The 26,109-nt window shown below is 41.4% G+C and overlaps 1 protein-coding gene and 1 pseudogene across 1 annotated transcript in view; one reads left to right on the top strand and one right to left on the bottom strand.

Moving 5' to 3' along the window:
• Nucleotides 1-17,847, top strand: part of Ubr1 (ubiquitin protein ligase E3 component n-recognin 1) — a 130,173-nt gene extending 112,326 nt beyond the window's left edge. The window contains exons 39-47 of the mRNA XM_059261226.1: nucleotides 75-225; nucleotides 3,169-3,256; nucleotides 4,260-4,393; nucleotides 6,428-6,536; nucleotides 9,072-9,128; nucleotides 12,299-12,376; nucleotides 14,476-14,646; nucleotides 15,820-15,921; nucleotides 17,647-17,847. Coding sequence (XP_059117209.1) covers nucleotides 75-225; nucleotides 3,169-3,256; nucleotides 4,260-4,393; nucleotides 6,428-6,536; nucleotides 9,072-9,128; nucleotides 12,299-12,376; nucleotides 14,476-14,646; nucleotides 15,820-15,921; nucleotides 17,647-17,788 — 1,032 coding nt within the window. The 3' untranslated portion in view covers nucleotides 17,789-17,847. The remainder of the gene's footprint in view (nucleotides 1-74; nucleotides 226-3,168; nucleotides 3,257-4,259; nucleotides 4,394-6,427; nucleotides 6,537-9,071; nucleotides 9,129-12,298; nucleotides 12,377-14,475; nucleotides 14,647-15,819; nucleotides 15,922-17,646) is intronic.
• A 6,230-nt stretch (nucleotides 17,848-24,077) lies between these two features.
• Nucleotides 24,078-25,381, bottom strand: LOC131907853 (ADP/ATP translocase 2-like; annotated as a pseudogene).
• Between the last annotated feature and the right edge of the window lie 728 nt (nucleotides 25,382-26,109).

Below are 26,109 nucleotides of genomic sequence, written 5' to 3'. Positions count from 1 at the left end.
GTACATTTAGTTAGGAGATCAGCTTGTCGTGGCCTTCCATTGGTGTCCTGTTGATGTCCTTTTTCCTTTCTCAGGTAGCTGCTGTGTTAGCATTCCCGTCCTTGTACTGGGATGACACCGTTGACCTGCAGCCTTCGTCAGTTAGTTCCTCATATCATCACCTTTATCTCTTCCATTTGATCACCATGGCACATATGCTTCAGATACTTCTTACAGTAGACACAGGTAAAGCTCCCGTCTCAGTTAGTGTTGACTGTAAGTAATATTTGCCCTCGCTTTTTTGACAGAATGAATGATGCTTGTGTTAAACATAGTATGTATTTCTAAGTCCCATGTTATGTCGTGTTATTTTTTCATGTATTTCTTACCAAATGTTACTTAAACAGGTAAAGGCAGAATAAGCTATGAAAAGGCTAATTATAATTACTTAAGATACTTGATTGCCTAATTTCCAGCTAATCTCCAGATATGTGGGAGGACTGTTAAGACCTGTTTTTCTCCTTTTCTTCCAAATTCCTCCTTGTCAAAGTCTCTCCAGGTTTATTCCTACCTCTATATGTTCTGCCTTTCACCAAGGCTTCCAGGAACCCATTCTTTCAGCTACAATGATAGTACATTGCTTACCTTATAGCATTGCCACAGGTTACTTTATTTCATAGTTATTTATAGCTAATTTCACTCCTTACCCTGTGGTGATATTTTTCTGTATGTTCTAACAAATAAAGTTTACCTGAAGATCAGAGGGCAAAGCCAGCTACTAGTTAGCCATAGAGGCCAGGCAGTGGTGGCACACACCTTTAATCCCAGCACTAGGGAGGTGGAGGCGGGAAGTGATATGGCTGGGCGGAAAGAGGACTAAGGCGGGAGGAGACAGGAGCTTGGCCCTTTCAGGCTGAGGAGTTGAGGAAGTAAGAGGTGGCTGTGGGTTGCTCTTTTGTCTCTCTGATCGTTCAGCATTTACCCCAATATCTAACTCCGGGTTTTTTATTATTAAGACCAATTAGGATTCATGCAACATTACCCCACTTCTCTTTCTTTCCATTCCTCCTTCCTCACCTGTGTTTCCTGATTACAGAGAACAATCACATTTTAAAACACTCCTCTTAACCTCAAGTATCTGGCAACCTTTGTTCTTCCCGATAAGTACTCATTAAATGCTTTTTGAATCATGACTCGAGTTACATGGATATAATGTAACATCAACTTAGAAGTGTCCTTTAAGAGTCAAGTCATTAATAGCAAATGATGAACTGGAGAGGACTCAGTGGATGAAGTACTTCTGTGCAAGCATGAGGACCAGAGCCCACACAGAAGCAGAGACAAGGGTCTGTGGAACAAACGGACTAGCTAGACTAGCTGGAATTAGCAAGCTCCAGCTTTGGTGAGGAGCCCTGCCTCAAAAAATAAAGTGGAGCATGATCAAGGAAGACATTCAATATCAGCTTTGGGCTTCCTGGTGGATGCATACATGAACATGCATGTGCAAGTGCATGCAAACACACCCACACACATACATGCCATATATCACATGTGTACATGTAAAAACAAACAAATAATAAATAAATAAATGAAGCCTGGTTCTGGATAACAGTGACCAATAAGACCTAATGAAAATTCAGGTAATTTAAAGAAAATGCACGTTTTTTAAAAATCATGTTAGAGGGAATTGGAAAGATAGCTCATTGGTCAGTACCACTGGCTGCTCTTCCAGAGGACCCAAATTCTTCTCAGCACCTATATGGTAGTTTACAACTGTCTGTCATTCCAGTTCTAGGGGATTCTACTCCCTCTTCTGACCACCATGGGCACTGCATGCACAAGGTTCATTTTGGAGAGGGAGGGGAAGAGGAAAGAGATATATATAGAGAGAGAGACAGAGAAGGGAGGGGTGGAGGGACAGACGGAGGGAGGGACAGAGAGAAACAGCAGTCAATAAAAACTAAATATACTTTTACCATCTGCTGATAGGGAAAACTTGGAAGCAACCAGAGTAGCCACTGCACAATTGATCAATAATTTGTGGTACATCCTGACAATGGAATATGATTCAGTTCTATAAAGAAGTGAACTATCCAGTCCTGAAAATGCATATATGTATATACAAAGTGAAACAAGCCAGTGTGAAAGATATTTTATGGGCCCAACTACAGGGCATTCTAGAGAAGGCAAAACTGGAGGTAATGTGATTTCCATGAGTGAGGAAAGCACAGAGATTAGTGATGCTAATCTGTATAATATATGTATATATACTTCTCCAAACCCATGTAATGTAGAACATCATGAATGAACCTTAATGTAAACTTTGTATATAGTCTTGAGTCAGGTGAGGTTAGCCTTCCAGCCCTATTCTACTCTTTCAATACTGAACTGGCTCTTCTAAGATTTTTGCCTCTCTGCATAAACTGTTTTCAAAGATTCATTTTTATTTTTAATAATGTAATGTGTATCTGCATGTGGGTTTGCGTACTGAATGCAGGTGCCTGCATAGGCCAGAGGCATCAGATCCTCTAGGGCTGTAGTACAGGAAGTTGTGGATCATCTGAAGTGGCTGGCTGGAAACTGAATTCAGGTCCTCTGGAAGATTGATGAGCTCTTCTACTGTCCCCTGGTTTACCACTTTTTAAAAACAAGGTTTCGCCGGGCAGTGGAGGCGCTCGCCTTTAGTCCCAGCACTTCGGAGGCAGAGCCAGGCGGATCTCTGTGAGGTCGAGGCCAGCCTGGACTACCAAGTGAGTTCCAGGAAAGGAGCAAAGCTACATAGAGAAACCCTGGCTCTGCCTCCCAAGTCTTGGGATTAAAGGCATGTGCCACCACTGCCCGGCCTGTTGGCAACTTTTAAAGATAAAGAGCGTCTGCAGATTTTATTTGAAAATGAAAAGAACTAGCAATATGATATCAATTCTCTCAGAGTAACTTTATGACCTTTCAAATGCATTAATACACAAGCAATTTGTAAACAATAACACTGTTCAGATGTACCATAACTGTTTGTTATAGGAAACTGCAAGGTAGGCATTTTTATCTCCACTTGTCTGTACAGTAAAACTGAAGCTGCGGGGTAGATGGAAAGGGTGAAGCAGTTGCGGGGTGTTCTGGAATCATGAACTTGAGGTTAAACGGGCAGATTAGAGAGCAGGTTCTTGAGTCCTCCCTGTAAATCTCTCTCAGGGTTCCCCCTTGCTCGGGGTGAAGAGGACAGTGAAGAGGCTCGGTGTGCATCTGCGTTCTTTGCAGAAGTTTCACAGTACACGGATGGGTGAGTAGCTGTCCACTGGCCAGTCTGCCTAGGTGTCCCTTTGGTGAGTCCGGATCTTTGTTCAGGAATTTGTCAGGGCAGCCATTTTCTTGTTTTAAAATCAGATGAGGCCTTTTAGTTGGTGGTTTTGTTTGTAGGATAGGCATCTAGTAAAGAAAATTTACTTCGATTTTTACCTTGAAGTAAAGGGTAGTAGATTAGAACTGTTTGTTGTATTTGAGACTGATGAGGTTGACAACATTTTCACTTTTGAGCTATTATTCTTGGAACACAGGCAAGAATGACAGCAGTTTAACAATTGGCAGTATTGAGGATTTAAATAAAAGTCGAAAATAAGTTGCCTTGAAGTCCATACTTTACATTAGGACTCACTCTTTGAAGTACCATTGCAGTATTACATGCAATGGTTTCGTTACCCTACAGATCATTTGTCAGGTTTAATATAGGCACTAGGAACATACTCATTTTTTAGCAAATCCAGTCACTTTATTACTAAATTTTTCTTTTCCTTATTTCATTGCAAGGGTGGAGTTTTGTTTTGTTTTATCTCAGTAATAATGGAGAGAAAATGAAAGCTTTACATTGCAGGGAGTATCTTGTGAGAGTCTAGATACTGTAAAATGCTTTTTTTTTTTAATTGTTTTGTTTTGCTTTGTTTTTTCATCTTCACCTAAGAAAAAAGAGAATAATGATCTGCTTTCAGAGGTTGGGTGCTTAGCCCTTGGCAGAGTGTTTGCCTAATAATGTTCATAGAGTTCTGGTTTCAATGCCTAGCATTACCAAAACAGGAAAAAAAAAAAAAAAAAAAAGGAAAGAAAAACCCTACCCGATGAAAAAGATGGTAAAAGTTGTTCCCTTTAGAAAATGTATACACTAAAGCTATTAGCTAACTAAATACTTTTTTTAAAATGCTTAGAAATTAAATCATTAACTGAATGTGATTTTAGCAGGGGTTGTATTTAAAATCTGGTAAATGTTCTGTTCTGGATTTATTGTGTCCTAGATTCATTGGCTGTGGCATTCCTGGCTGGTATCTGTGGGTCTCACTGAAGAATGGCATCACCCCTTATCTTCGCTGTGCTGCATTGTTTTTCCACTACTTACTTGGGGTGACCCCACCGGAAGAACTGTTTGCCAGTAAGTAGGAGCTAAACTCAGAGCAGGCTTGTCTTCACTGTTCTGTCTTCAGAAGAAGACAGACAGAGCAGGCGGAACCACTCCTGCCCTGCCCAGGTATACTTGACAATGAGGCCACAATCCAGCTTAGTTTCATGTCCTGCAAATTCTGCTCTTGGTTCCTGTGTATGTATAAAGTCCTTGAGTTATTAAAATACCTGAATGTGCCAGGCACATGCCCTATCCCCACTCCCCGAATAATAAATAAATGTAAAAAGTAAATAAGATTTTAAAAACCAGATGCAGTAGCAAGCAGTTGTAATCCCAACACTTCTATGAAGAAACAGAAGCAGACAGAGGAGAATCACCCTGAAGCTTATGGGTCAGCTAGCTTGTAGTTCCCAGTACAGCAGCAGAAATGACAGAGCGGTGGTGGCACACGCCTTTAATCCCAGCACTCGGGAGGCAGAGCCAGGCGGTTCTCTGAGTTCGAGGCCAGCCTGGTCTACAGAGTGAGATCCAGGACAGGCACCAAAACAACACAGAGAAACCCTGTCTCGAAAACAACAACAACAACAAAAAAACAAGGTAGAAAGAAAGAACTTCTGGAGGTTGTCCTCTGCCTCCACATGAAAGCAAGGCTTGTGAATATACATGGGCTTGCACACAATTTTTTAAAAAATACCTATGGGCAAGCTGAATGTGATGGCACACACTTTAATCTCAGCACTGGAAAGGCAGAGGCAGGCAGATTTCTATTAGTTCGAAGGCTGCCTGGTTCCTGGCATCCTAACACTATATAGCAAGATGTTGTCTCTAAAATAAAATACCTATATGGAGAATATAACTGATAGGATATGCAGAAAATTAGAGATATTTGTTACCTTTATGGAAAAGAACTGTTTGTCCAGGCAAGAAGATGATTTTATTGTATACTTTTATTTGGATTTTGGACATATAGCTATATTTAAGAATTAAAATAGTAATCAAAAAGGCCTTCTGAACAACAAAAACCATGTGTGTTTACTAACAGCATCACTTTCTTTTTCATTTACTCATTTCTAAATCTAGACGAAAGTAGAGAAGTCTTCCTTACTATGTTCTGTTGGTGAGAATCAGAATATTTGTTTGATTTTAAAATTGTCCAGAGAATCATTTTGTCCTTAGAGAATACATCGGTAAAGTTGCCTTTACTAGTTGTTAGCTCTTTATCTTGAACTCTTCAATAGGTGAGGTGTGAGCAAGCTTTGTTAAGGTTCTCTATAAAATAGGATGTTACTCTCCAAGTAATTTCCAATACAGATCTCTTTCTTGCATGCACAAAAAGTTCATGTACTTACCCAATAGTTGCCATAGAAAATAAAGTATTTTCTTTCTTTATGGATGGAGCCAAATATAGAGAAGCATAAATATGCATGATATAATACCAAATGGGATGAGTCCTGCAAAGAAAAGTAAAGCTGATCATGGCCAGGTTCAGAACTCTTGGACATAGGCAGTCGAAGGGAGACTTTTCTCCAAGGAGACATTAAACAAAGAGTCGCATATATGGGACTGAGCTGGATGGGGAGTTGAAGAACGTTCTACTTAAGAGAAAATCAATGTAAAGGAAGCTTGGCGGAGTAAGAGAACAGTGAAGATATGATTCTGGCTGGAAGCCCAGTGGGCTGGGAGGTCCAGGAGGTAGCCAGATGTATGTCTTTCACCTGGGTCTTTAAACCATACTAAAAGCTTTGTGAGCTAGGGTGTAGCTCCGTGGTACAGCACGTCCCCATTCACTGGGTTCTTTCCTCAACAAAGTACTGCCCGTGTCCCCCACCACCCCCAGAAAAAGAAAAGACTTTGTATTGTATACTAAGTGTAGTGGTTAGTCATAGGAGCCATCTGATCAGGGTGACTCAGATTGTGCTGTAAAAGAATCACTGTGGCTTATTTGCCACCCACTGTTTCATAGAACAGATGATAGAAATGAGTGTAAACAATGAGGGGGCTCCTTTAACACTGAGTAGATCAGCATAATGTGCTTATTAAATCTATCTTGTTATTTTCTTGCAGATTCTGCTGAAGGAGAGTACAGTGCACTCTGTAGCTATCTATCTTTACCCACAAACTTATTCCTGCTTTTCCAGGAATATTGGGATACCATAAAGCCCTTACTGCAGAGGTACTTATGGGAGTGAATGTGACTGATGGGTTTCTATCTAGTTTGAAAATATTTTATGCTTATTTTTGTTTTTTATTGTTTTTTGTTTTGTTTTGTTTTGTTTTGTTTTCCCGAGACAGGGTTTCTCTGTGTAGCTTTGCACCTTTCCTGGAACTCGCTTTGTAGACCACGATAGCCTCAAACTCACAGAGATCCGCCTGCCTCTGCCTCCCAAGTGCTGGGATTAAAGGCGTGCGCCACCACCGCCCGACTTGATTGGTTTTTGAGACAGGGTTTTGCTGTGTTGACTTCAAACTCTGTTCTTCCTCAGATTTCTCCAGGGCTCAATTCGAAATGGTTATTTTTACGTTTTTGAGACAGGGTCTAATACAGCCCAGGTTGGGCTAAGACTTACTATGTAGCTGAGGATGGCCTTGCACTCCTGATTCTCTTACATCTGTCTTCCAAATGCTAGAATTACAAATGGTGACCACAGTGCCTTTCTTTTAATTTGAAAAAAGTTAAATTACAATTATTTACTACTGTCCTCAATTTATTAGCATTGACTGCAGAGGTAGGAAAGTACAGAAATTTTTTTTTTTTAATTTATTTTTATTTTGTGTGCCTTGTTGTTTTGCCTGAATGTGTGTCTGTGTGAAGGTGTCAGATCTTGGGATTACAGACAGTTGTGAGCTGCCATGTGGTGCTGGGAACTGAACCCAGGTCATAACCACTGAGCCATCTCTCCAGCCCCCGAAAGTACAGAAATTCTTACTCCACATGCTTAAGGAGTAGGTTAAGGCCAGCCTCTGAGCAGGTGGGAGTCCTGCTTTCTCTTCTACAGCTGCATTTTGTTTGTTTTCTGCACAGTTGGTGTTTCATTCCAGTCTTAAAACATGGTAGGGAGTGTGATGTGCTAGTAGGTAGAATCCTAATTAAGAATCAAAAGACGCTGGGCATGGTGCACTTGGGAGGAAGAGGCAGGTGGATCTCTGTGAGTTTCTGGCCATCCAAGGTTACACAGTGTGCCCATCTCAAAAAAAAAAAAAAAAAAAAAAAAAAAATCAAAGGAGCTCAAATTTGAGCTTGTGGCATTGTGCAATTTGTAGAGGTCTGGCCTAGCATGCACAAAGTCCTCTGTTCAGCCCCAGCACTGTATAAACCAGGCATGGAGGCACAGCACAGAATTTTAGAGGTCAGAAGGTCATCTTTGATCAGGTAGCAAGTTTGAATCCAGCTCTCAGTGCATGAGACTTTGACTAAAAGAAAAAGAGTCCACACTGGAACTGTATAGAAACTGTAGAGAATGTGGTAGAGCACATGTCAGAAGAATGGCATCTGTAGAGCAGAGACTAGCACTGAAATGTCCCTCCCTTCAGAAAGACTTTCTGCTACATCTGATCCTGGACCTCTTGTTTACTGTCATGCCCCAGCCCCCACCCTCTTTCTGCCTGCACATTTTTAGAATCAGTTTCACCATGTACTCTCAACTCACTCTCCCATGATTTTCTTTATCCTCCTTACTTGTCTTTTTCTTCCTCGTGCCCAGGTCAGAACTGGGAGAATGCTGGTCTCATGCCCTAGGTTCTCTGTGTCAGGTTTTGGCTTTGCTTCCTAATTTCTCATGGGCAGTGTGATCTCCCATGCAATCAAAATGAATTGATTTTAGGATTAATGTCACTTTTTTTTTTTTTTTAGTACAATCACAAAAGATTTTACAAATTTTACTTTTCTGTTCCTGGAAGTAAATTTTGGATATGCTATATTACTTTAAATATTAAACATTCTTTAAAATAGAAAGTCCCTACCGTTTGTGCTCTTCCTGACCCTGCTTGCCTTCTGTCCGCCCTGCTCTGTAGAGCTCTGCAGGCTGCGTCTCCGAGTGTTGTCAGCTGGCTTCAGCCAGTGCAGGTTTAGCCAGTAGGAGGAACCAGCAGGGTGTTGGAAATAAAGAAGGAGAAGGAAGCCCTGCTCCCTCTCTGCCTTCTGGGGCATCTTCAGTAGTGTCCTGATCTTCTGTGGCTCCAGTTGCCCCCAGAAAAACCTGCTGTGATCCTGTTACCCACTGATGACCCTGCCCAGGGCAGCAGTGATGCCCACTTTACTCCCACTCTGCCAGCATGGGGCAGCGTTTAAGATTTGCTTGCCTTTGTGTCTCAAGGTTGCCTTCTTAGCCCTTCTACCACTTATCCCCCCACCTCTTCTCTAGTCTGAGGATTGAATCTAGGACCTTGAACTAGGCAAGTCCACCACACCAGGCTATAGGCTGAGTCCCTGTCATGTGCATTGCTACTTCCTAGTATTAAATTCTCTCATTTAAATTTGCAGATGGTCTCTCTTCTAAAGACTGTAATTGACAAAGCCCTTGAAAAGGAATTTAGAAGGGGGAATGAGGGTGTGGGGGGAGAGAAAAGGGATAAGATGTAAACTTAAAGACAGAGAGGGGACATGAAAAGACAGAATTGGAGAGAACAGTTGGTGTGTATCTCGATGAGCCTATGACAATCTTGTGGTTATCCTGTGATGATCGCCCTTTACTCTCGGCTTCACTTACAGGTGGTGTGCAGATCCTGCCTTACTTAACTCTTTGAAGCAGAAAAGTGCTGTGGTCAGGTTGGTTTTACTATTTAAGCCTTTTGCCACATCCTAGCTGTGTTTCTCAAGTGCCTGGTTGGTTTGCCTTAATTTCTAGTCTGTCCCCTTATTCTCAGTTCATTGTTTCCAGTGTATCTGTTGGTCTTTGCCAGACATCAGGTTCTTCCTGAACTGGTTTTTCTTGGAATGGCTGTCCTTTCCTTCCTAAATTGTCAGAAGCCACCAGCTCTACTGGAGGACTCTTCCTTAAACTGGTACTTGCCTGTCAGAAGGCGAAGGGGCTTGTGTGGGAGCTGCTGGTGCTCTAAAGATGGTGGTTTACATTGCTGACATAACTAGACCCCCGTGAGGACAGAGATCGAACTAGAGCTGACTAGTCTTCTCCCTACTTGTAAACTAGCCCCACAAATGCCTCAAAAAGGAGAAGCTTTTTGTGTTGTTTTGTTTTTCGAGACAGGATATTTTTGTGTACCCCTGGCTGTCCTGGAACTCACTCTGTAGACCAGGCTAGCCTTGAACTCACAGAGATCCATCTGCTTCTGCCTCCCGAGTGCTGGGATCAAAGGTGTATATATATATATATATATACTTGGCAGGCGGATCTCTGTGAGTTCGAGGCCAGCCTGGACCACAGAGTGAATTCCAGGAAAGGCACAAAGCTACACAGAGAAACCCTGTCTTGAAAAACCTAAAATATATATATATATATATATATACACACACACACACACACACACACACACACACACACACACACACACACTTTATTACTCTATTCTATGTTTTGTGTGCCTGTTCATCAAGTGCATGCCTGGTACCCGTGGATGCCAGAAGAGGGTGTTTTATCTTTATCTCCTGAAATTGGAGTTAGAGATGGTTACAAACCATTATGTAGGTGCTGGAAATTGAACCCAGATCCTCTAGAAGAGCAGCCATTCTCTTAACCTCTGAGCCATCTCTCCAGCCTGAGAAACTCCATGTATATATTTGTTTGTTTGTTTGCCATTTATTTATTTATTTATTTAATGAGGCGGTTTCTCCGTGAAATAGTCCTGGCTGTCCTGGATCTCGCTCTATAGACCAAGCTGGCCTTGAACTCACAGAGATCCACCTGCCTCTGCCTCCTGAGTGATGGGATTAAAGTTGTTTGCAACCAACGGCTGGCTTCAAGAAACTTCTTTAAGCTACACATGATAGCACACACCTATGATACAAGTACTCAAGAGGCTGAGGCAGGAGGTTATGAGTTGCAGGACAGACTGGGCTGCGTAATGAGATGATACTGTCTGAAAATGGACAAGAAGCTCCGTCAGCCTGCTTCTCCTTTGAGTTGTGATTCTATCTAAATCTGCATTCCCTCAGAGGCAGGTCCATCTACCTCTGCCTCCTGAGTGCTAGGATTAAAGACGTGCACCACCACTGCCAGGCCAGTTTTTTCTTTATTTCATGTCATGATGTGCCTTTTAAATACCTTTCTACAGCAGGGTATTGAAATATTCTGAGAAACTTAAGAGATAATCCATATATACTGTCTTTGGTTATGAGTAACTCTCAATCTAGTTATAAACATAAAACTCAAAACAGTATAGCATAAGATATGATATATAGAATATATCATTAATTCCTTAAAGAAATATAAAGAGGAGACTGGGCATGATGGTGATGACTTGTGCCTGTAATCCTAACCCTTGGGAGGCAGAGACAGGATTGTCATTTATTTGAGGCCAGCCTGGGCTACACATTGAGTTTGAGACCAACCTGAGCTACAGAATGGGACCCCATCTTTAGAAAACTAAAAGGAAAAGACTGATTTTGAGACTATGTCTTACTGTGTACCCCAGCTAGCCTAGAACTGTCACGTAACATGGTCCAAGTTGGCCTCAAACTTAAAATCCTCTTGCCTCAGTTTCCTGTGTGCTGGTTACAAGCATGTGCCACCGTGCCTGATGAGAAGATTCCTCAGTCTTAGAGAAGGATTCTTTTTAGCTGAGTCAATAATTATAAAATGAGGGGCTGGGTGGTAGTGAGTGATGCACGCCTTTAATACCAGCACTCCGGGAGGCAGAGGCAGGTGGATCTCTGAGTTCAAGGCCAGCATGGACTACAGAGCGAGTTCCAGGACAGGCTCCAAAGCTACACAGAGAAACCTTATCTCAAAAAACCGAGAGAGAGAGAGAGAGAGAGAGAGAGAGAGAGAGAGAGAGAGAGAGAGAATGAGAATGAGGGGGCTAGAGATGACTCAGAGGTTAAGAGTACCAGCTGCTCTTCTAGAAGACCTGAGTTAGATTCCCAGCACCCTCATGACAGCTCACAACCATCTATAACTCTAGTTCCAGGAGATCTGATGCTCTTTTCTGACCAAGTTGGGCATCAGTCATGCACATGGTGTACAGACATAGATGTAGGCAAAGCACCCATATACATAAAAAAAAGTTTTAAAAATATTTTTTAAATATTATAAAATGTAAATTAATTGGCGTCTAGGGAAAGAGTCCCATGTTATTCAGATGACCCTCCTTAGGCTACATAAGTCTTTTACCGTCTCTGACATAAAGGGAATGGATGCTAACATTTACCACAATATATCAAGTGCTAAGCATATCTTGTTTAACTTCAGTATCTCATTTAATCTCCAAGAGTTTTGGGAGTTTCCTTCGCACACACACAGACACACAGAGTTACCTTGTAGATCAGGCTAGCCTTGAACTCAGAGACCTGCCTGTCTCTGCTTCCTGAGTGCTTGGGTTAAAGTTGTACACCACTATGCCCAGCTCCTTGATACTTATATTTAACATCTCTTAAAACTGTTTGAGTCTTAGCCGGGCGGTGGTGGCGCACGCCTTTAATCCCAGCACTCGGGAGGCAGAGCCAGGTGGATCTCTGTGAGTTCGAGGCCAGCCTGGACTACCAAGTGAGTTCCAGGAAAGGCGCAAAGCTACACAGAGAAACCCTGTCTCGAAAAACCAAAAAAAAAAACCAAAAAAACAAAAAAAAAAAAACCTGTTTGAGTCTTAACAGAGTTCATTTAATGTTCCTCTTCTTTATTTTTCCTTTATGTTCCCATGGTTGGAATGTATTCAACTCTAGTTTTTAGATAAGGAAATACACATTTGTATATGCCCAGGAGCATTCTTCAGCTTTAATCTGTTCACTCAAATATATAACTGCCTTTTAAACTATGCTTCTAGGTACCCTAGAAAAAGAAATAGTTTGATAGAGCTTCCCGATGACTACAGCTGTCTTCTAAATCAAGCTTCTCATTTTAGGTAAGAAAAAAAGATGGGGAGGGCGGGGTGCAAGAACAAGAGATCGCAGTATCTTTTTCTGAGCTTTCATTAGGTCTACCCTATAACCTGTGAACTTAACTTGTACCCAATAAGGGGCTAGTGAGATGGTTCAGTTGGTAAGGGTGCTTGCCACCAAGTCTGTTGACTGTTTGGTCTTTGGGACACACATGGATGGGAGAACAGTCTCCTTCAAGTTGTCTTCTGAGCCCCACACATGTGCACATGTATTTCTGGTGCAGCTTATTTGTTTAAGAAGTGACTGTTGTATTCCCACAATTTGTCATTCACAGTGTTGCACAACTACTGCACGTTGTACTACTTACTACCTCTCTAGTGGCCAAACTTTTCGCCACTCCAAAGGATTTATAACCCTAATCCCTTTACATGCCCCTGGTCTTCTGTTTCCTCATCACTGATAATCTGCTTTCTGTTTCTAGGAATTTAGCTGTGGATACATCACTTAGAAAAAGAATCTATGTTTTCTTTCATTCAGTATGTTTATGTCTTCTTCCACTAATGGACACTCATTTATGATGGAGTTGTTTTTTCCTTTTAAGTATTAATGAATAATGTTACTATAAACATTCATGTACAAGTCTGAATGAACATACATTTTACATTTCATTTGGGTATTTAGCTAGGTCATATGTTTTACTTTTTCAGTATCAAACCCTTTTATATACATTATGTCATTTTACAATCTCACCAGTAATGTATGGGCCATATTATTTCTTTACATCCTCACCAACCCCTCAGTAAACTGCCAGATAAATCTGTACATAAAATCCCAGGTTTTGGATGATAGATCCCTATTGTCTGTCCTGGCACAAGTAAGTCACCCCAGAAATAGGAGCTGAATCCCCAAATCTTCCTGTGATGAGTTAGGGAATAAGGAGTGTAATGATACTACAAAGAATGCCAACATTTAGCTGAGTGTGGTGTTACACACCTTTAATCCCAGCACTCAGTTGGAGGCAAGCAGATCATTCCGAGTTTGAATCCAGCCTGGGCTATAGACTCCTTTCAACCTTGAAGAAATGTCATAGAGATTGTGGTTGAACCCTTACCACATAATGCAGTTTTTCAAACATTGCATACTTCCAAAGTCATATTACCCCAACATTGTAAACACATTTGACTAAACCATTAAAGCAGCAACAGCAGCTGTTAATTGGTTACATCAGATGAAGGCTGGATTCTATAAATGAATCTCAGTATAAATATGAGACTTTTAGCAACTTTCCACAAGACTATATATTTAGTAATGGATTTTCTTGCTATAGTTTTTTGTTTGTTTTGTGGGGCTGGAGCTTAAACCCAAGGCTTTACACATACTAAACATACACTCTGTCATTAAGTTGTATCCACGATCAATCAACAGCTTTTTAAAATTTTGCATCTTTTTGCAAGATTGTAAAACATCAGTAGCGAACTTCTGCCCTCCGGTGTTCTCCCATTGTGCTGTAAGCCTGTATTTAAGACCTCTTCCCTCCTTCAATAAGCAGCATTCGGCATTAAATAAAAAAAAAAAAATTGCATCTTTTATCCTTTTTCGGAGCTGAGGACTGGACCCAGGGAGTCTATTACTTGGTACAGGAGGCCCTACAGGTTGAACTTCTAGAACAAAATTCCTGGGAAGTTTGTAGCATAGGCAAGCCTGGTTCAGGGAGCTGTGCTGACTGGTCACCTGGCACAGGAGTCCCTGGTGGCACAGGCCTGCTCTAAGTGGGGTTAAATCAAGATTTTTTTTTAAGAGTTATTGTTTATGTGTATGTGTGTCTATGCCACATGTATGCAAATGTCCATGGAGGCCACAAGAGGTCATCAGATCCTTTGGAGTTATAATCACAGGCAGTTGTGAGGTTAGAATGAACTCAGGTTCTCTGGAGCCGTTTCCCCAGTCCCTTAAGTCCCCTATAAGTAATACAAATGAGCAGTCATCTAATTAAATATCTTTTGTCTTTTAGTAGCTTTCTTTTCTGAGTAGGGTGAGTGATGGAAACATGCTTTACTGCTAAGTAGATATATGATCTGATTCTTACTTTTCTAACACACTGAATATGTCCTTCCCTTTGGAGGTGTCCTCGGTCTGCAGATGATGAGCGAAAGCATCCTGTCCTCTGTCTTTTCTGTGGGGCCATCCTATGTTCTCAGAACATTTGTTGCCAAGAAATAGTGAATGGGGAAGAGGTTGGAGCTTGTGTTTTTCATGCACTTCATTGTGGTGCTGGAGTCTGCATTTTCCTGAAGTGAGTATGGAGTCATTTGGAAACTTGCTAAGGATCTTAGTTGAAAATGTTTCCAGTCAAATGCCAGTAGAATAAGTAGTTCTTTAAAAAATAAGATTCTTTTTACTTTTCTTTCATTATTAGAAAAATTTTAAATGGTATAGATTTTATATCAATGGTTTCAGTACTGTGTAATATTCAGATATAATGGAAAACTTGAAGTCTTAAAACTTATACTTATAAAATATGTGTAAATTATTAACTTTAGGCTCTCTTATTTATATATCTGTTTTGGTTTTTCAGGACAGGGTTTCTCTGTGTAGCTCTGGCTATTCTGGAACTCGCTTTGTAGACCAGGCTGGCCTCGAACTCCTGTAGATCTGCCTGCCTCTTTCTCCGAAGTGCTGGCACTACAGGCATGCATATCTGGCTATTTATTTATTTTTGAGACAGGTTCTCGATATATAGACAAGGCTGGCCTTGAACTCCCAGAGATCCTGCCTCCCAAGTGCCTCCTGGCACAAGATTGTCTTTTGGATGTTTCTATTTTCTTCTTTGAACAAAAGATTCAGAGTAGGACAATAGTGATAAATGTTTATGAAACTTATTGCCTGAAGAAATGAATTCAAAGTTGATTTCTGTGCTTTTTCTTTCCATTCTCTGGGTAAAATTCAGTTTTTGTTTATATAAACCCAAAAGTCTTGCTAACTGTGAGATATATTACCATTGTTTAAAGGCAACCTTTGAAACAAGAGGAAAGAGTGGCGTGGAAGGCCAGCTCAAACACCTGCTTGCTTCTGTAGAACCCACAGGAATAAGTCTACCTAGCCCAACTGTGCATTTCACACTCTGTTTATTTTAAAATTTCTCAGTGTAGTACTTAAGCATTTCTTTACAGTAAGCTTCTCTCTCTCTCTCACTCTCTCTCTCTCTCTCTCTCTCTCTCTCTCTCTCTTTTTCTTGACAGGGTTTCTCTGTGTAGTTTTGGAGCCTGTCCTGGATCTCGCTCTGTAGCCCAGGCTGGCCTTGAACTCACAGAGATCCACCTGGCTCTGCCTCCCGAGTGCTGGGAGTAAAGGCGTGCACCACCATCGCGCGGCTCCATGTCTTTTCTTTAGCTTAGCTTTGATTCACTGTCTATCGTCTGCACATATGTCTCTAACAGCGTTTCCTGCCGTTTGTTTTGTTCTTCAGAATCCGAGAATGCAGAGTGGTCCTGGTGGAAGGAAAAGCCAGAGGCTGTGCTTACCCAGCCCCTTACTTAGATGAGTATGGAGAAACAGACCCTGGGCTAAAGTAAGATTTTCTTTAATGGAAAATTTTAATCAGTTGTCTTATGTTTTATTCACTTTATTGTATGTGTATAGTAATAGTTCTTTAAACATAAAAACCTGGAACTGGAGTTACTGATGATTGTAAGCTGCCATGTGGGTGCTGGGAACTGAGCCTAGGTCCTCTGCAACTCTCCAACTCCTGACTGGCCCTGTTGTTTGAGACAGGCTCACTGGTTATAGGGGGCTGACTGGCTGGTCAGTACCAGGGACCCGCCTGTCTTCGCCTCCTCAATGCTGGCATTATCACACTTAGCTTTTTATGTGGGTGCTGGGCCTTGGACTCAGGTCCTCATGCTTGGACAGCATTATATAATCAATATATAATCATTCAAAATGAATAGACTCACTGCATAGGGCTTGGGATCTATTGGATCATATAGAGATTTGTTTTTATTGAAAGAGCATTTGACCAGTCCTTAAGTTTAAGGGAGAAGCTACTGAGTAGTAAAAGCTGTTAATGTTGGTCAGGGTGGAAGTTGCCTTTAATCCCAGTATACCGGAGGCAAGGGTAGGTGGATTCTGTGAACTTAAGGTTTAGTTGGATCCGAATAGTGAGTTCCAGGCCAGCCAGCGCTATAAAGTGAGAGCCTATCTCAAAAAGCAAAACCAATAGCAACAATAACAAAATAGTAAATAATCGAGGATATCCTTGAGATGTTCTAGAAAAGTAGAAAAATATAGAATTTTTAAATTAATGACAAACTGTGAAAATTGACAAGGAACTGGGACACTTGATGTTCTAGGGGCTGAGATGCCTATTACCTCCATCACAGCACTCAACAGACTTCAGTCTTTTTGGATTAGCTGGCACAGTGCTGCAAACTGTAATCCTAGAATAGAAATGTCGTTACTTAAATATTTGTAAGCCAGGTATAATGATGCACAACTATGTATGTCCCAGCTACTTGGGAGGATGAAGCTGGAAGTTCAAACCCAGCCTGGACACTGTAACAAGACACCTCTTCCCCAAGTAAAAAAATAAGCAAAGAAGAAAATGTTCACTAAGCGTTGGCAAGATGAATCATAGGGATGGTTATAAAACAAAAGATTTCTGGCCGGGCGGTGATGGCACACGCCTTTAATCCCAGCACTGGGGGGGGCGGGGGTGGGGGTGGGGGCAGTGCAGAGGCAGGTGGATCTCTGTGAGTTCAAGGCCAGCCTGGACTACCAAGTGAGTTCCAGGAAAGGCGCAAAGCTACACAGAGAAACCCTGTCTCGAAAAACCAAAAAAGAAAAAAAAAAAAATTCTGAGCATTTTTTTTAATTTGATGGTTTTGTGTTATGCCTTGTACCTAACCTCCTATGCAAAACCATAAATTGAAGCTCGGTAAACTCCAAGGTCAGGAAGCCATTAGAGCCCATTCAGGCTGACCACCAGACAAGCCCAGAGCTGCTGCAAGTTAGACACCCCCAGAGACACCAGATAGACACGTGTTTAAATGAGGGCTCATTGTGTTCGTCATGTCCACCCGTGACCTAATTCCCAAATAGTCACGGAGTGCATTTCTGCCTCCTTAACTAAGTCATGTGCCAAGTTGTTAGCAATCAGTGGTGAAGAGTGCCATGTTACTAAGCCTTGTCCTGGCATACAGCTGCAGGAATATCTTGGGAGTGTATTCTGACTTAAGACTGTAGAGATGTCACTGTTAATGATTCAAGCTTAGATGTTGTTATTTTTCTCTTGAAGGAGGGGAAACCCACTTCATTTATCTCGGGAGCGATATCGGAAGCTGCATTTGGTCTGGCAGCAGCACTGCATTATTGAAGAGATTGCTCGGAGCCAGGAGACTAATCAGATGCTGTTTGGATTCAACTGGCAGTTACTGTGACCTCCAAGTCTGCCTCAAGACAATCATGAGTGACATCAATAATAAAGACTGATTTAAAATTCCAGAGAACTTTCTGAGAATGGGGAAGTATTGGAGGGTCTTTTGATCCATGTCTAGATTCACATACGTTAATAAAATATTCCTTAATGGAATATTGCTTTCAATTAGCAAACATAAGCTTCAAGGAAAAAACAGGACATAGATTAATCTGTTTTGTTTCCAGAACACTAAAGAAATGCTTGTTCACCCAAGTGTCTATTTCTGCTAATATTTCCAGAAAACTCATTCCCTTTCACAACTGTCCTATTTCATTTCTTATCATCCACCTGGGAAATGAAGTCACATCAAGCACTTGTGGACGTTCTAACATCTGGTTAACTTCCCTGCGTTTTCGTATTTGGCATTTTCCTGAGTGTAATTCAGCTTGCATTAGATCTGACAAGATGCTGATCACCTGTGATGGTCTAAAGAGGAACTGCAGATCTATGCAGTATCTTTCAACTGAAAAATGTTTTCAAGTGTAAACAATTTTCTTATTTAAGGAAATATCCTTCCTGTACCACCTATGGCTTCCACCAGAAACAGATCTAAGTCTGTCTATGGACCGAGTGTGAGCTGTTCGAGTCTGGAAAGCGTTCTTCCAGTGTAGACCTCAAGAAGGATTCGGAGACTATGCTCCTTATGCATTCCTTTTACAGAAAGCCTGTTACCCTCCCCTGACTCCAGGTGCCTCTGTGGGGCCGCAAGTCATCCGTTCCACTTTGAAAGGCAGGGTTCTGCAGTGAGATCTCTTGTCTCTTGTGGTCCCATCCTACTTGACTCTCAGAAAACGTTTGCTGTTCTGAAGCAAACTCTTTGTAGAATGAGAATCAGAAAACTGCCCCAGTGAATGGTCAGTTAGGCTGAATTTAAAACAGTCGTATTTAAGCCAGTTCTGCAGCCCTCTGTGGCTTCTAAGAGACAGAGCCTAGATTTGATGTCTTTGTGAAACCTTTTCATAAACTATGGTTTATGACTGATACAAACAGCCAAAAAACAAGAAAACAGGCCTCGTAATCAGGTCTGTGTCCTGTTATAACCTGCTGTGGTTGAGCCATCTTGCTTATAAATAATACAGTTCTCTTGAGTCTGTCCATAGACTTCTTGGTTCTTGGTTTTAACCTTTTATATCAAGAACGTGTGAATTAACTGCAGAGATTGAAGATCAGTTGATACTTATTTTAGCTTCTGTGGTATTGGGTAATGTTAACAGTTGAAGGGTGTGTTGAAAGATTGTGTCTTCTTTTGCCCTTGGCTGCCACTGCCGTGTGTGTGCAAGTGTATCTCTACCGTCTCTGTTCAGTGAAGGCAGGAAACAAAAGACAGTTCTGCCGGGTGATCAGTGAGGCACATTTGGGGCTAGATTTGTTGCCATTTTATGGAAAAGTGGATTTTGCAGTAAGGGATTGGTGTGAGCAGGCACCAGAATCACAATCATGATTTCCTACTTGGATAATTACTATTCAGAAGAAATCAGGAACTAGATGCAACTATAATGAACAGTTCACAGCAATTATGAGAGATGAAGATCAGAAAATTCAGTATTTGGCTTGTGCAATTTGCCAATATGATTAAGTGATTTGAATATTGCCCTTTGTTGTTTTTTTTTTATATATATAATTTTTTGAAGGGATTGTTTAGCTCTGAAATCTGGGCTAGAACAGGCAACAGAAGATGCTCATTTATGCCTTCATTTTTCTGGCCCCTATTTGGCAAGGATAAAGACTTTATTTTTAGCCTTCTTAGATTCAATTTGTGGAACCCTGGAGCTAAGCTCTGGAGTTGCAGGACTAGCTGGCACTGGCCAGCCAACCTTTAGCACCAAAGAACCTGATTCATCACTGAGTTCTGCTTGTTGAGAGTGAAGTTTCTGCACTGGAGGTGAACATAACGTCACAGTGCTGCCCAGCCCAAGGGATTTCTAGTGATATTACCATGACAAATGATTTAAGTCTGCGTACAAAGTTTACTTACGCAACCAAGTCACTTTATTTAGTGTAGTATGTGAAAGAATTGGTTCAGTAGGATGGCTCCAGCTCTGTGTGTTTCTACTATTGGTGAAGGGCTGGCAAGGATTTTAATGATACAGTAAAGAAAAACATATGTCTGTATAATTAATTTATTATGTTAGTGTATGGGCTGTGAGTTCACCTTTTAGTGGTCATTTGTCATTTCATAACAACTATGCATTTTGGTTCACTGTGATGATGATCTATATTTAGTGACTGCAACATGTTTATACCACTGATTCAAATTCCATTCATGATGAAGTTAAACAAATGATGCATATATTGATATCTTTTATTGCAAAAATGTAAATTAAAAACTTGTATAATGTTCTTGTGCTTTTTGAAATAAAATATCTTATATGTGTATATTTAAAAAGGAAAAAGGGACTTCTCATGTTTGGGGATTTGGGTTTGAAGTATAAAAATCTTACCTAGAAAGGAGCTCTAGTTAAAAGTATGTCAGCCCAGCGTGTTTGTTTTAGGCAGAGTCAAGCTAGACTCAAACTCATGATGTAGCTGAGGCTGGCCTTGAACTCTTGATCCTCCTGCCTCCACCTCCCAAGTACCGGAATTATAGGCATATGCCACCATATCCAGATTAAATATTTTTCAAGACACAGAGTTTTAGGGTTAATGGGTCTTCAGACTTTTTTTTTGACTGTACATTCCATCACCACATATAGATTTATACATAACTTGGTTTTGTTTTTTTTTTTGAGACAGGGTTTCTCTGCATAGCCCTGGCTGTCCTGAAACTTGCTCTGCAGACCAGGCTGACCTCGAACTCACAGAGATCCACCTGCCTCTGCTTCCCGAGTGCCACCACTGCCTGGCCATAATTTCATGTTGTGTTCCTTGCATATGTTAAGCACATTTTATGACATAGCACAAAAACAGAAGTCATCAGGTTTAAATTCAGTCAAGTTTACCTCATTATCATAATCAAACTCTCCAAGGCATAAAATTAAAGATTCTCAAAGCTGCAGAAAAGAAACAAGCATTAGAGTGTCTCAGTTTACCTAATGATGGCAAACTTCTCAGTAGAAATCTTGCAAGCAAGGAGAACATGGCATAAGATGTACACAGTGCTGACAACCAAGAGTACTATACCTAGTAAAGCTATCCTTCAGGACTGAGAGAGAAAAAGACATTTCCAAATAAAAGCTAAGAGAATATATCTCTACCAGAGTTGTCCTACAAGAAATGCTAAAGGGGATTCATGGGACAGAAAAACTTTTGGGATGAGATTATAGCTCAGGTAAACAACTTGCCTGGTATGTGCAAGACCCTGGATTTGATTCCCAGCACCACCAAAAAAAAAAAAAGGTATTACCGGGAAGAGTGACTGTACAAATAAATTCAGAATGTTCTATAGTGTAAAACATAGTAGGGTTAACCAGTATAAAGATTTTTAAAAATCTACAAGCCAAGGACAGTGGGTGGTTCGTGCCTGGCAGTCCCAGCTACTTAGGAGGATTGCTTGAGTCTAGAAGTTTGGGGACCAGCCTGAGCAACATAGCCATATTTCTGAAAAGAATAACATTAATGTATTAAGAGATAGTGTCTTACTTTTCTATTGCTGATGAAATACACTGACAAAAGCAACTTGGAAAATCATTTATTTTGGCTCACAGTTAAGGGAAACAGGAGCTTAAATAGTTGATCACATTGTATCTTCAGGAAGCATGGAGCAATCAATTCTTGTGCTCAGCTTTGTTGTTTTTATACAGGCTAGTTAGTATCTCAGCCCTAGGTAATGGTGCCGCCCACAGTGGGTAGGTCTTCCTATTTCACTCAAGCTGACAATTAAGATTAACTATCACAGATAAGCAATATAGAAAGATAGAAAACGAAGCACTCAAAATTCAGATCAAGAAAGAATGGCACACAAGTTTAAGGTTTATTGGTTTTTGTTTTTTTTAAAGATTTATTTATTTATTTATTATGTATATAGTGTTCTGCCTGCAGGCCAGAAGAGAGCACCAGATCTCATGGTGGTTGTGAGCCACCATGTGGGTGCTGGGAATTGAACTCAGGACCTCTGGAAGAACAGTCAGTGCTCTTAACCTCTGAGCCAGCTCTCCAGCCCAAGGTTTATTGTTTTAGTCTACTTTCCTCTCATGCTGCTGTCATTCGGAACACCTTGTTATAATCAAACTGTGAGGTCTCTTTGTTAAGCCTCATAGTGTTACAGGAATCTTAAGATGGTAAAAGAAATTGTAATATCATAGTAATCACAGAACAAAAATCTAAAGTAAACAAACAGAAAATAGTAAGGGATCAAAACTGGAGAAATTGTTTAGCCAATAGGAAGTCTAAGAGAGGAAGAAAGAAAGGAACTCAAAACTAGAAGGTAAGTCTCATAATTGCTGTAGTAAGGCCTTACCATCATATACCATCATATAGCTAACTTGAATGAAATGAATTCTTCAATTATAAGACACAGAGTGATTAAATAAAAAGACTATACCCAAGTTATGTTGCTTACAAGGAAGTTATTTCGCCTTTAATAGGTATGCGGGCGACCAAAGGGATGGCCCAGCCAGTAAAGGCACTTGCCACCAAGCCTAACAATCTGAGTTCCATCCTCAGACCCCACATGGTAGTGAAGTAGAAGGAAGAAACGACCACTTATTAATGCTGATTTAATAATTTACTTAACGCACTGACTGCTTGCACTGCTTGTTCGCCAAGCATGACGTCACTTGCCACCTGGAACAGAATGACCTAGAGAAAAAGCTGAAACAATGGGCCATTGCCCTTAACCACCTGCTGACTGCCACATACATTTCTGTAAAATCTTGCTTGCTTGCCCACCCCACCTTGTCGTTTTAGAATATAAAATGGGAATGCAAAGGACCCAGGATCGAAGCCTTTCAAGAGCTGTCCTGGATTTGGTCCACTGGTGACTTCTTTCTTCTACTTGCACTGATGTTGGAATACTTATTCCAGAAAGATTCCACGACAGTAGAAGGAGAGAACTGACTACGTCTGCTGTCCTCTGACCTCCACATGCACACCATAGCACACAGGCACCTGTACACAAACACACACATATATACATGCAAAACAAAAGTGCCCAAAACAAAACAAGATATGCAGGCACTGGGTGTGAAGAAATGAAATAAGATGCTCCATACAAATGGAATCCAACCCACCCCCCCAAAAAGAAATTAAGAGTAGTTGTATGAGAGAAGTACATTCTAAATCAAACGCTACCAAAACAGCGAGAGGAATTGGGCCAGTTACTGAGTAGACTGGGAAGGAAGGTCATTTGAGCCAATAAATTTGAGCACAGCCTGGGCAACGTGGTGTGACCCTGCCTCAGTGGGGAAAGGGAACATAATGATAAGGAGTCAACTCAGCAGGAGGAATTAACAATTATAAATACATGCACCAATATTAGACTACCCAGATATACAAAGCATGGCATTCATATACCTAGAGGAGATGGACAATAACTACAAGGGACTCAGGAAGGGGCTTGAGGCTGAGTAATGTGTTGTAGCTCTAGCTGGCTCAGAACTCACTGGACCAAGCACCCATCTCCAACTGGACAGTCTTCTATATATCAGCAATCCGACTTATCAAGAGCAAGTATAATAGCTCACATGATAGAATGTGCTGAGGACAGACAGCAACTCCCCTGGAATGCAGCCCTGGAACCAGGAAGCCAAATTCTTCTGCTATGCTCTTACCAGTGCTAAAGTAAATTTACTAAGATTGTACTCCTAAGCCAGGAGAGATGGCACACACTTTTAATCTTAGAGACAGACCAGCGGGTCTCTATGAGTTCGATGCCAACCTGGTCTACCTTTAGAGTCCCAGGACAAAATAATAAATAAATAAATAAATAAATAAATAAATAAATAATAAATAAATAAATAAATAAGGTGTGCTCTCTCTTCTGAGATCTTGACACTTTTGGGTTTTTTGTTGTTGTTTTGGTTTGGTGTTTTGTTTGTTCTTTAATACAATCTCTGTGTAGCCATAGCTGTCCTGGAACTGCTCTGTAGACCAGGCTGGCCTCAAACTCAGAGATCTGCCTGCCTCTGCCTCCCGAGTGCTAAAATTAAAGGTGTGTGCCACCACCGCCTGGCTTGACACTTTTTTTTCTCTAGATATTTTTTATTTCTTCAATTTTTATTATCAGGAGTGACTGAAATAAAAAAAAACACAATTGAGTCCCATCATTATTGTCATTATGGAAATGGCTTTAAGAGAAACTGGTCAGATGAATATTATTGCCTTTCAACTGGTAAAACGTTGCCATTGATAAAACAGACAAGCCCAGAGACTCTGTCCAGAATGTTCAAGATTATACAACATGGCTGGTCTCGGGGAGAACACCTAAGACATAATTGTGTGTACTTCTTGATCTCGTCATACAAGACAAGCACAAAGGCACCACCCATTCCCCTGAGAACGTTGGCCCATGCACCCTTGAAGAAAGCCTTGCTTCCTTCATCACCAGCAATCTTCCTCCAGCAGTCAGTCATGTCTGCACACTATTAGTCCTTTGTGTCCTGACTGCATCATCATACCACGGCGAACCATGTCAAAGGGATAGGAAGTCAGGCCAGCAACAGCAGTGACAGACTGTGCAATCAGTCATCCAGCTGATGAGGATGTGAGTATTCTTGGAATCTGGAAGCATTATTCCCTTTGCAGTGTCACAGATATCAAAGCAGGCAGTTCAGTAGATGATAATGCCCTGTACATTAAAGCCTTCGTACGGGCCCCTAGTCTCATAAGATTTGTAGATCTTAACCAGGAAGTCACCAGCCTTTGAATTCCCTTTCAGCTCCAGCTTTGCCCACATCAGCTGCTAGATGGGTATGGGCAAAATCAAGAGGGTACACAAAGCACAAGGATGTGGCCCCAGTGGCACCACCTGATGCAGGTTCCCAGAAAAGTAGCACCAAAACTGGGTCCTCTTGTCCACACCACCCAAAAAGATCTGCTTGTATTTATCTTTGAAGGCAAAGTTGAGAGCCTGCGTGGGGAAGTATCTGATGACATTAACCAGGTTACCACGCCAGAAGGACAGGACTCCCTGTTCCTTGGGGATACGAACCACACAGTCTATAATGCCCTTGTATTGCTTAGCTCTGTGATTTGCTTGCTGGCATGCTGCACTTGCAGCAGCAGCTTGACCCATTCAATGGGCACTACCACCGTCTTGGAGATGGTCGTGGCCACTCGACCTGCCAAGAAGTCCTTGGCAAAGGACACAGCAGCATCTGTTATGTTTAAAGAAAAAGAAAAGGCAGAGGACTGCAGGACAGGACCAGGTTGACAACTGGCTTTGACTCCCAGACTCTGGGTGACACTTAGGTTTTGTTTTGTTTTGTTTTTGTTTTTGTCTTTCGAGACAGGGTTTCTCTGTGTAGCTTTGCGCCTTTCCTGGATCTCACTCTGTAGACCAGGCTGGCCTCGAACTCACAAAGATCCACCTGGCTCTGCCTCCCGAGTGCTGGGATTAAAGGCGTGCGCCACCACCGCCCGGCTGACACTTCGTCTTTAAACAACTAACCCTGGTCATGTTTCTGGGTAGGCCTTCAAGAAATCAATAAAGCAATATATAACCATGTTAAAGTAGATTTAAAAAAAAAAAAAGCAAACCCAGGTTGGACAGATGACTCAGTGGTTAAGAGCATGTGTTATTCTTCCAGAGGATGGAAATTTTGTTTGTTTGTTTGTTTCTCAAGACAGGGTGTAGCTGAAGTTTTTCTGTGTCCCACCCAGTCTGCAGTCATTCAGACCCAAGTAAACACACAGAGGCTTATATTAAAACTGCTCAGCCATTAGCTCAGGCTTACAACTGACTAGCTCTTACTAGCCCATTTCTGTTAATCTATATGTCGCCACATGTTCTGTGGCTTTACCTGTGTGCCTGGACAGCGGGCTGGCATCTCCCAACTCAGCCTTCCTTTTCCCAGAATTCTCCTTGTCTGCTTATTCTGCCTATACTTCCTGCCTGGCTACTGGCCAATCAGCATTTTATTTATCAACCAATCAGAGCAACACATTCACAGCATACAGAGCAATATCATCCATCAACAGGGTTTCTCTGTGTAATAGTCCTGTCTGTTCTGGAACTTCCTTTGTAGACCAGGCCAGCCCCGAACTCACTGAGATCCACCTGCCTCTGTCTCCTGAGTGCTGGGATTAAAGGCATGTATCACCACTGCCCGGCTGCCTGGCTGCAAGGATGGGAATTTGATTTCCAGCACCCACATCAGGTACTTCTTTATTGACATGCATACACCT

This window comes from Peromyscus eremicus, chromosome 4 (genome assembly GCF_949786415.1).
Source record: "Peromyscus eremicus chromosome 4, PerEre_H2_v1, whole genome shotgun sequence".
NCBI classification, from domain to species: Eukaryota; Metazoa; Chordata; class Mammalia; order Rodentia; family Cricetidae; genus Peromyscus; species Peromyscus eremicus.
The sequence above is the reverse complement of the archived record's forward strand: the minus strand, read 5'-3'. Positions and strand labels throughout refer to the sequence as shown.